The 11,942-nt window shown below is 32.1% G+C and overlaps 1 protein-coding gene across 1 annotated transcript; it reads left to right on the top strand.

The window, feature by feature from the left end:
* The first annotated feature begins 2,927 nt into the window (after positions 1 to 2,927).
* Positions 2,928 to 3,509, top strand: LOC133186538 (uncharacterized). Its single transcript, XM_061321770.1, has one exon. It carries the CDS (start codon positions 2,928 to 2,930, stop codon positions 3,507 to 3,509), a length of 582 nt encoding a protein of 193 aa, XP_061177754.1.
* The last annotated feature ends 8,433 nt before the right edge of the window (positions 3,510 to 11,942 follow it).

Raw genomic sequence — 11,942 nt, forward strand, 5'->3', positions numbered from 1 at the left:
ATCAATTTTAAAACAAAATATATATTAAGTATTTTTAGAAGTGTTTCTATCAACCATAATTATATCAAAGAAAAATAATGAAAAACAAAAAAGTTGAAAAAATCCAGTTTTGAAATTCGCTCCCGGTGGTGACCGGAAGCATCGACGACACACAAAAAAATTGGTCAGAACATCTACAAGTCATGCTCTATCATCTTTGACATGTCTCCAGTTCATATCTTTAGCCGTTCCAGAGGAGATAGGAAGACAAAAATCCAATTAAAAATCAGAAAATTGGCCATTATATGGAACCGAAAGAGATTTTTTGAATTTTCTCCTCAAATGCACAAAGTTCATAATAATGTCTATTATCTCTGAAAAAACCACTGAAAACCACTGAATAGTTTTTGAGAAAACGCGTGCACAAAATATGGGAGGAAAAATAAGAATAACAATAATAACTAGATGAGATCTCGTTGCGAGCAGCAAGTAGGTCTTCCGTCCGATTTTTCGATAAGATGAGATATGATTTTGACCATGATCTTGTTAAAAGATAATAATATATAGACTTCCCTAATTAGATTTCAATCTTTTGATTTATATACATTATCAAAGAGCTATAGATGACAGGCTTTTGGCCCCTCTGAGCCCCTAGATTGAGGGGTCAGCCCCTTTTTCTTGATATAAATTGAAAGGTCTTCTGATTCTGAAAACGTTTTGTTCAAGAAATATTCAGAGATTTCCCTTCGTTGTGGAAATATGCTGAATGGAAATATATAGGGGCCACCCATCCACGTCCTTAATGGGGCCGTTTGACAAAAACTGAAAGGGTGCATATTGTTTAGAACATTATTCTGACCATCTTTTGTTCAGTATTGCTTATCAAAATATTTCCCACTTTCGAGATATAAAGCGTCAAAGATTTATCATTCTGGCCCCTTGTGACCCTTATTACGTAACATATGATCAGAATCTTAACATATATTGTTGTAAATTGTTAAGATAAACATTTTTGCTTCACTAATGTATAACAAAATATTGATCGTTAAAGAGTTATAGATGAAAGACTTTTGGCCCCTCTGAGCCCCTAACTTGAGGGGTCACCCATTTTTTTTATATCAAATGAAAGCACTTATCATTCTGCACAACTTTTGTTATATATGTTTTAGCAAAATATTTACAGGTATAAAGATATGATAGAAAACTTGTCAAATTTTGCGGAATGCTTGTGAGCCTATTTTTCAAGCCCAGGCGAGCTTTGGCGCCTTTTTCAATCAAAAAGATGAAAATATACATAAAACTCCTAGTACACTCTCTATTAACCCTGTAAATCCCAGAGAAAAATATTGAAAAACAAAAAGTTGCAAATTTAACATTTTTGAAATCACTTCCGTTTGCGACCGGAAAAATAATGGTCGATCACCATATCTACATTTGATGCTCTATTACCTCAGAAAGTTTCATATTCATATCTTTAGCCATTCTCTGATGATACTGTTTACTTTCTTTTATTCTTTATGTATTCAACTTTTTATTTCATGTAATTTCCATATACAGGCATGTCCATGTAATCTTTTTCTGCACTTCTATATACTTCTGCATCAGACCATTTGTCTACTACGAAAGGTTGGACACGATACATTATTTCGCGCGAAACGTCACGGGTAAATATTCGCGCATTTCCTTTGGAATGTATTTTCTATTGAATGGTGATAGCTTCAATGAAATTTCAAAATGTATGTTCTTATAACCTGAATATTGAGCTTGAGAAAGTATATTTATCATATTGTACTTATTATATATCGTATGGATAAGTAACACTAAAGCAGTGATTTAGGTAAGATTTTCTACAAGTTTTATTTTCCTGATTACCCCCAAAGTGGACTATCCCGATTAGTTACACATTCATGAAAAGACTGGAATGTTTCGCCCAAAAAACATGTCTCGTCCTGCGACGGTCAAGGAATCTGATACCATTTATGTTCAATAACAACATCTTTTAGAATAAAAATATTTATTTCAACTTCATTAAACAATCTTTAAAAAAAATGGTTTTCTTATTTTTGTCTTTTCTGTTTATTTAATATGACACAAGCCTGCATGGGGAAAAACAATTGCCACGTAATAATTACTATATATTGATTGCTTTAGTCAGGCAAGTTTCTTGAAAAGCTATTACTTATAACCATGGTTTAGGATCAGTTTTTCCGTGGTGTAAAACAAAAGGTTGTAGTTATCGTATTTCCACTTGTAGTCATGTCGTATTTCTACTTTGAGATACAGACAAGAACAATTATAGTAGACGTTTGAGGAAACCCCGGATTAAAACTTTAGTTCGAAACAGAATTGTAACGTAATTGTGATGTGACAATCCAACAATTCCTTCACATTTCTTTGATCCTTATGGTACTTCCATTCAAACAAACGCTCGGCTGACTCCGTAAATTCTGACCTACTTATCGGAGTTTACGGAGACAGCCGCCATTTTGGACCCGCTTCAAATTTAGAAATGCAAATATTTAGAGTTTGGATTGATCAATTCTAAAATAAATTATATATTAAGCATTTTCAGAAGAGCCTCTATTAACCTTATTAAAATAAAAGAAAAATATAGAAAAACAAAAAAGTTAAAAAATTCGACGTTAAATGGAAATCGCTTCATTTACATTGTCCCACTAACCAACGGTAGAGCACTTCCCCGAACTAGCTACTGCGCAGGCCTAAAATGCAGAATTCACCACTTTGGTCAATTTTCACCAAAACAAGAAATAAAATGCCGCAAATGCTGGCAAACTGGCCATTATACAAGGAACTGTCAAAATGAAATCTGTTGTAAAGTCTGACAAAAACCGGGACATGAACCTGGGGAAACTCAGTGCAAATTTTATCAAGAGCAAGAAAATGTGGTCGCTTTTCAGGGCTTCAAAAACATCCTATCAAATTTCCATATGAGTGAATTCAAAGTTTTCGGAGAAAATCACAGGTCAGCAGAACACGCTTTTCAAATTACCAAAGCGATTCGTAATGGCGATCTTGTGGCTGCCGAAAAAATTCGCTCAGCGACGACTGCATTAGACGCAAAGCGCATCGGAGACTGCATCTCTAAAAACGAATCATGGGAAAAAGAGAAAACCGAGGTCATGTCTACCATTATAGATGCTAAAGCTTCTCAGATCAAACCCTTTCAGGAAGCTCTACAAAAATGTGGTCCAAAATCTATCATAGCGGAAGCCACGTACGACGATTTCTGGGGGACTGGTATCAACATATCAGCTACTCTAAAAACAAATCCTGAAGCTTGGCCCGGTAAAAACATGCTTGGCACTATAATCAAAGATATAGCAAAAAACTACCGTCGCAAACCAAGAAGCTGGTCTCTCCCAAGGCAACCGACTCGCAAAGCTGCTCGGGCGTCACAGAAGGAAATCACTGATTTCGTTAGCCAGCTTAAGGAAGGACCATCAAAGAGATCCCGAGAGAATATCAACGATACAAGTGGTCATGACACGGACACTAGCGAGCAAGGTTAATATCCTTTACCGTTTGATTTTCTATTATGAACTTTTTTCTCCCACTGACGCAATTTTTGGTATGAACAAATCTTACAATTATGCTTAACCCTTTATTAAGTGTTTTCTCCTTAAATGCAAGGGGATTAAATACATACGAAAAAAGAATAGTTTTATACGATTGGCTTCAAGATTTAGATATAGATATTGTCTTATTACAAGAAACTCATTATATAGAATCAAGAGAGTATCAATATAATGCCAGATGGCTGGGCTCAAGTTTTCACTGCTTTTCGAGCTCAGCTTTCAGTAGGGGTGTTTCTATTTTGATTAGAAAAAAATTTTCTTATGAATTGATAAATTATCACAGATCTTCTGATGGAAGAAAAATTTTGATAAATCTTAAAATTAATGATATTACGTTTTCAATAGCAAATCTTTATGCACCAAATAATATATCTGATAGGAAGGCTTTTTACACCACAACAAAGTTTTGGCTAAGAAAAAATGCTAAAAGTATAGAAAACCTGATTGTATGTGGAGATCTAAATTGCAATATAGACAACTATAATCAGACTACTGATACAAGCAAAACACAATTAAACTCTTTAATCAAACAGTTAAAATTAATAGATGGTTGGAAAAAAATTCATGAAAATAAACCTGGTCTTACTTGGTGCAATGCAAACAATACTCCAAGTAGCAGAATAGACTACATTTTATTTGCAGAAAGGTTTTCATTATCTGTAGATTCTTTTTCTTTAAGAAAATGTCCCAGAGTAAATAACAATAGGATGAGTGATCATCTAGGGCTAAAAATAGATTATATTCTCCAGAAAAACAAAAGAGGTTGTGGATATTGGAAAATGAATACTTCATATCTAATAAATGAGGACTTCTGTAAACAACTAAAAGACATTTTAAAAAATAAAGAACTAGAGCTTAGAGATGTAAAATGTCCACAAGAAAGATGGGAAATGGTTAAACTTATTGTTAAAGAATACTCTATAACCTACTCTAAAACAAAAAGTAAGAGTACTAAACAAAGAGTAAAAGAAATTGAAAAAAGAATTACAAATATTGAAAATAGACCTTTTAATGAAATTATTAATCAAGAAAAATATAAGTTAGAAAAAGAATTACAACAGATATATGATAAAAAATTAGAAGGAGCATACATTAGATCTAGAGCAAATTGGGTTAAGTGTGGAGAGAAATGCTCCTCTTACTTCTTAAAACTAGAAAATAAACATCAACAAAGTAATGTTATTGAAAAAATTAATCAAGATAACCAAACCTTTTTCAGTAGTAATGATATCTTGGGACAATTATGTAATTTCTATGAAAAATTGTATACATCACAAAACCCCAAAACTGAAGACATAAGTAATTATCTAAAAAGAACTGAATTAAAAACAAAACTTAACACAGAACAACAAAAAATATGTGAGGCATTACCTACCCTCAGAGAGTGTGAAGAGGCAATTAAAAGCATGGATAACAATAAATCACCAGGTCTAGATGGCATACCTATTGAATTCTACAAATTATTTTGGAATGATATAAAAAATTATTTTTATGATTCACTGTTAAAATCTTTTGAATATGGTGTACTACCATCATCTCAAAAATTAGCTGTTATAAGTCTGATACACAAAAAAGGTGATAAAAGTAATTTAAAAAATTACAGACCCATAAGCCTAACAAACTGTGATTATAAAATACTTGCATTTGTTTTGGCTAGAAGATTACAAAGTGTTATTTCAAAATTGATAAATAAAGACCAGTCAGCATATATTAAAGGCCGATATATAGGGAATAATGCTCGTCTAATTCAAGATATATTTGACTATTGTGAAAATCAAAATGAGAATGGATTACTATTATTTTTAGATTTTGAAAAAGCTTTTGATACTGTTGAATGGGAATTTATGATACAAACATTAGAAGAATTCAATTTTGGTCCAAATTTTATTAAATGGATTTCAATTCTATACAATAATCCTACTTTTAGAGTAAAGAATAATGGTTTTATTTCAAAAACTTGTAGAATGACAAGAGGCATTAGACAAGGATGTCCCATCTCTGCATTGTTATTTATAATAGTTACTGAAATCTTATTAATCAGAATAAATAAATCAGAACAGGTAAAAGGGTTTCAAGTCAATAATCAATGTGAAATTAAGATGTTACAACATGCTGATGATTCAACGAACCCTCTAAAAGACTTGGTGTCTGTAAAACATGTGATAGATATTATTCATAGTTTCTCTATCTTTGCCGGTCCTAAACTTAACTTACATAAATCTGAATGTATACTCCTAGGACCTTTAAAGGACTCATGTAAAAATGTATATGGAATAAGAGCAACAAATGACCCAGTTAAAACACTTGGAATCTATATAGGACACAACAAATGCCTTTGTGAAGAAAAAAATTGGAATGAAAAAATAAATAAAATTGTTGATACCTTTAAAGCATGGGAAAAAAGAAAGTTGACTATCTTTGGTAAGAAAGAAATTGTAAATAATCTTATCATATCAAAATTTCAGTATATAGCTAGTATTCTTCCTAACCCTCCCGAGGAATATTTCAAACAAATCAATAGAACAATTTATAATTTTATTTGGAATGCTAAAGATAGGATAAAAGGGAATACCCTTATAGGAAAAGAGGAGGAGGGTGGTATTAATATCTTTGATGTTGAAACAAAGTTCCTCTCTGCAAAAGCCTCTTGGATTCCAAGAATTCTTAAATCTAACAATAGTTTAGTGTCTTTTATACAAAACATTCTTAGTAAAGAAAAATTTACTCTTGACTACTTACTCAAAACAAATTTGCAAGATATTAAAGATTATCAAGAATTAAATTTCCTTCCTTGTTTCTACAAAGAAGCACTGTGTGCATTCAATAAATGCAAAAAACAAAAAGATATGAAAAAAATATCCACAGATGAATTCCTGTCATTACCTATTTGGAAGAACACATTATTCATGTATAAAAACAAGCCAATATTTCTATCAAACTGGATAAAATCAGGTGTGTTATACACAAGAGATCTTTTTGATAAAAATGGGAGATTACAAGATATTTCATACTTTTTAGAAAAAATCTTAGATAAAAGAAATATATTCTGTGAATATTTCATAATGAAATCAGTGTTTAATAAATACTCTAAGATTTTTGAATGTAGAAAAGCTCAGCATGTCAACATTAAAAACTATCATTTTGCTTTATTTTATGGAGATATTTATTGTAATTTTGAGAGTCAGAAATCCTCCTTTTTCTACAACATATTGAGAGCAAAGAAATTTCACCAACCTGTAACAGTAAAATACTGGACTGATCTATTTGATATTCCTAGATCAATATGGCCAAAAATTTTTCATATGAAAATTACCAAAATGTTTGATAGACAAATTGCTGATTTTAATTATAAACTGTTACATAAACTGTTGAATAATAATCTGAAAGTTAGTAAATGGAATACTGATGTGCATAGATTCTGTCACAAGTGTGGTGAAATAGAAAATATAGAACATCTTTTATATAAGTGTAATGATTCCTTGAATATATGGAAAAAAGTAAGTCAATCATTGAAGTTCAATATTGGCTGGAAAAATATAGTAATTGGTTTTTTTTGAAGAAACTCAGCTATCTGAAATGTTGAACATACTCATTTCTTATATAGCTCTAAAAATATTTAAATATAAAATGAAATGTCGTGTAAATTGTGAACCATGTATTACTGAAAATTTGATAAAATTTGTGAAGAGCAATTTATTGATGTACTATAATATTATAAAAATGTCATATAAAAATTTCAAACTAGCTGAAATGTGTATAAATGTTGAAAGACATATATAATTCATAGCATTTTTCCTTCATGTTATTATTACCTAACAACTTATGAAATCCAATGCTTCTTGGGTAGCCTGACCAAAGAAGCATGTTAACAAGTGGGGGTCAATATGGACTTTGGAAGGTGAAATGGGACCTCTGTGATAACACGGATTTCATAAGTAGTAAATTTGTATACACATAACCTGTAGATTTTAATTTTACCTCGAGTCTTTTTGCATTATTTGACTGTTTAAAAAAAAAAAAAAAAAGTCGAGGATAACTCAATGTTTATATTCAAAGTTACAACCGGATATCATTTGTACTGTATAAATTTTGACATTATAAAACGGAAGAAAAAAATACGGAATACTTTAATATTATTTTTGTTTAGAAATTTATCCTTTTTTTTTTTCATTGTCATTATACTATTATTATTAATAATATCAATGTATATATAGATCTATGCTATCCAATCCAGAAAGCTGTTGGCACATATGGTGCGGATTATAAGGGGGTCTCTGAGGAGACTTTACCCCAAAATGTCTTTGTAAAATCTGAATAAAAGAAGAAAAAAAAAATTCGACGTTTTTAAATTCGCATCCGGTAACGACCGGAAGTACAGACGACGCACAAAAAGGTGATTCCCCTCATTTAGAAGACATAACCTATCATCTCTAACAAGTCTCCAGTTCATATCTTAAGCCATTTTTGAAAAAAAGGGGGGACAAAATTTCATTTTAAAATCAGAAAACTGTCAATAACTTGGCACCGGAAGCGAGTTTTCCAAATTTTCCTTCTGATGAACAAAGTCCATTTGACGACGCATAATTCCTAAAAGTTTCATCCAAAACCACTGAATAGTTTTCGAGAAATCGCCTGCACAAAATTTTGGGGAAAAAAATAAGAATAATAATAATAATAATAAGAAACAGTAGAATCACTATAAGGACTTCCGTGAAGACGGAAGACCTTAACTAGATGCGATCTCGTTGCGAGCAACGAGTGGGCCTTCCGTCCGATTTTCGATAAGATGAGATCAGAATTTGACTGAGATTTTTGTTCAAATATAATGATAAAAATAAATTAAGACGAAAATTTTGCTTCAGTAGTGTGTATTAAAATATTGATCATTAAAAAGTTATAGATTAAAGACTTTCGGCCCGTCCTGGCCCCTATTTTGAGGGGCCAGTCCTTTTTTCTTGGTATCTTCCTATACCTCTCATGATTTTGAACATTTTTGTTCAACAACTATTTTGAAATTCTTTTTTGATTCCAAGATATATGCAAAAGAAATATTTAGGGGCTGGCCCTTCAACTCCTTAATGGGGGCGTTTAGCAAAAATGAAAAGGTTACATATTGTTTAAAACCTTATTTTGAACATCTTTTATTCAACACTGCTTATCAAAATATTTCCCAATTTGGGATATAGAGTGCCAAAGATCTGTCATTCTGGCCCCTTGTGGCCCCTAATTATGTAACATATGATGTGAATATTATAATATATAGTTGTAAATTGTTGAGATAAACATGTTTGCTTCAGTAATGAATTACAAAATGTTGAGCATTAAAGAGTTATTCATCAAAGACTATCAGCCCCTCTCAGCCCCTATTTTGAGGGGCCAGTCCCTTTTTCTTCATATCACTTTAAAGCTCTTATGATTTTGAACATTTTTTGTTCAACAACTATTCAGAAATTCTTTTTCGCTTCCGAGATATTAGCAAAAGAAGTATTTAGGGGCTGGCCTTTTAACTCCTTATTGGGGACGTTAAGCAAAAAATAAAAGGTTGCATATTGTTCAGAACATTATTTTGAACATCTTTTGTTCAGTATTGCATATCAAAATATTTCACACTTTTTAAAATAAATAGCGTTAAAGATTTTGCATTTTGGCCCCTAATGACCCTTAATTATGTAACATATAATGTGAATATCATAATATGTAGTTGTATATCGTTAATATTAACATTTTTGCTTCAGTAATGCATTACAAAATATTGATCGTTAACGAGTTATTGATTAAAGACTTTCGGTCCCTCTCGTCCCTTATTTTGAGGAGCCAGCCCCTTTTTCTTCATACCACTTTAAAGCTCTTATGATTTTGAACACTTTTTGTTCAACAACTATTCAGAAATTCTTTTTCGTTTCCGAGATATTAGCAAAAGAAGTATTTAGGGGCTGGCCCTTTAACTCCCTGCTGGGACGTTTAGAGAATAATGAAACGTTGCATATTGTTTGGAACATTATTTTGAACATCTTTTGTTCAATATTGCTTATCAAAATATTCCCCCTTTTTGAGATATAAAGCGTCAAAGATTTAGCATTCTGGCCCCTTATTACGCAATATATGATCTTAATTGTATAATATATAGTGGCAAATCGTTAAGAGGAGCATTTTTGCTTCAGTTTGCTTGATAATAAAATATTGATAGTTAACGAGTTATAGATGAAAGACTTTTGGCCCTTCTGTCTCCCTAATTTGAGGGTTCAGCCCCTTTTTCTTGATATCAAATGAAAGGTCTTGTAATTTTGAAGACTTTTTGTTCAATACCTATTCAGAGATTTCTTTTCGTTGTGGAGATATGCCGAATGGAAACATTTAGGGGCCACCCCTCCAAGTCCTTTATGGGGCCGTTTGACAAAAATTGAAAATGTGCATATTGTTTAAAACCTTTTTCTGAACATTTTTTGTTCAGTATTGCTTATCAAAATATCCCCCCTTTTTTGAGATATAAAGCGTCAAAGATCTGGTATTCTGGCCCCTTTTGGCCCCTTATTATGCAATATAGGATCAAAATTTTATAACATATATTTCCAAATCGTTAAGATAAACATTTTTGTTTCAGTAACTTATAACAAAATATTGATCGTTCAAGAGTTATACTTGAAAGACTTTGGGCCCCTCTGAGCCCCTAATTTGAGGGTTCAGCACCTTTTTCTTGATATCAAATGAAAGGTCTTGTAATTTTGAAGACTTTTTGTTCAATACCTATTCAGAGATTTCTTTTCGTTGTGGAGATATGCTGAATGGAAACATTTAGGGGCCACCCCTCCAAGTCCTTAATGGGGCCGTTTGACAAAAATTGAAAGGATGCATATTGTTTAGAACATTATTCTGAACATCTTTTGTTCAGTATTGCTTATCAAAATATTCCCCCTTTTTGAGATATAAAGCGTCAAAGATCTGGTATTCTGGCCCCTTTTGGCCCCTTATTATAAATTTTATAACATATATTTCCAAATTGTTAAGATAATCATTTTTGTTTCAGTAACTTATAACAAAATACTGATCGTGTAAGAGTTATACTTGAAAGACTTTGGGCCCCTCTGAGCCCCTAATTTGAGGGGTCAGTCCCTTTATCTTGATATGAAATGAGAGGACTTATTATTTTGCATGTCTTTTGTAATACATGTTTTAACAAAATATTTGCAGGTAAAAAGATATAAAGGAAAAAGTGACAAATTTTGCGAGATGCTTGTGAGCTTAATTTTCGAGCCCAGGCGAGCTTCGACGCCTTTTTAGCTGGAAAAATACAGATGTCAAATGACACATCTATAATCTTTCCTCTATCTTCACTGAAAATCTTAACTCAATATCTTAAGTCGTTTAGGAGAATTTCTAGGACAAGTCGACCCTCTGAAAATCAGAAAATCCTTAATATCTCAAGATAGGAAGTGACGTCATCAATGAAAAAAATTTCCAATAAGGTTCAGATCAATACCTATCAGATCTAAAAGTTTCATGAAAATCGGCCAAGTCGTTTACGAGAACTCGCGTGCACAAAATCGGTAAGAATAATAATAAGAAAAACTAGAGTAAAGCTCGTTGCAAAGCAACGAGTAGGTCTTCCGTCCGATTTACGATGTTGACTGTGATAGATTTACTAAAAGAAAAGAAAAGAATGAAGAACAAGTATAATTGAATAAAATAGGCGATTGAATTATTCAAAATATGTTTTGAAACACATGAAAGAGTGATATCTTTTAATTTCAATCCATTTCCGGTTCTTTTAAATTCACTTCCGGTATGACAAGAAGTGCTCAAAACGACTTAAAACTCTACAGTGAGTGTGTACAAATCTTTCCTGAAAGTTTGGATGAAAAATATTCATTTTTTGGACAACTTCCGGTTTAAAAGTACAACTTCCGTTGGAAATGAAATGACTTGAAACACTATATATGTCAATGTTATAAATATTTAAAAATAAAAAAAATCAAACATTGCATATTTTTAAGCTACTTCCGGTGGACAACGGAAGTGACGCCGGAAAAAACGAAACACCGGAGACAAATGTACAGATCATGATCTATTATCCCAGAAAGTTTCATGACTCCATCTTCAACCGTTTTTGAGAAGAGGCTCAGACAAAATTTCAATTTAAAAAGAGAAAATAAAGTATAACTCTCGACCGGAAGTGACATCATCAAAATTAAAAAAAAAATGCCTCAAGTTCATGTAATTTGCCATCATTGCTGAAAGTTTCATGAAAATCCATCGATGCATTTACGAGAAATCGCGTGCACAAAATCGGTAAGAATAATAATAATAACTAGATGAGATCTCGTTGCGAGCAACAAGTAGGTCTTCCGTCCGATTTTTCGATGAGATGAC

This window comes from Saccostrea echinata, unplaced genomic scaffold (assembly GCF_033153115.1).
Source record: "Saccostrea echinata isolate AGI-Se365-2 ecotype Australia unplaced genomic scaffold, CSIRO_AGI_Sech_v1 ptg000014l, whole genome shotgun sequence".
Classification (NCBI taxonomy): Eukaryota; Metazoa; Mollusca; class Bivalvia; order Ostreida; family Ostreidae; genus Saccostrea; species Saccostrea echinata.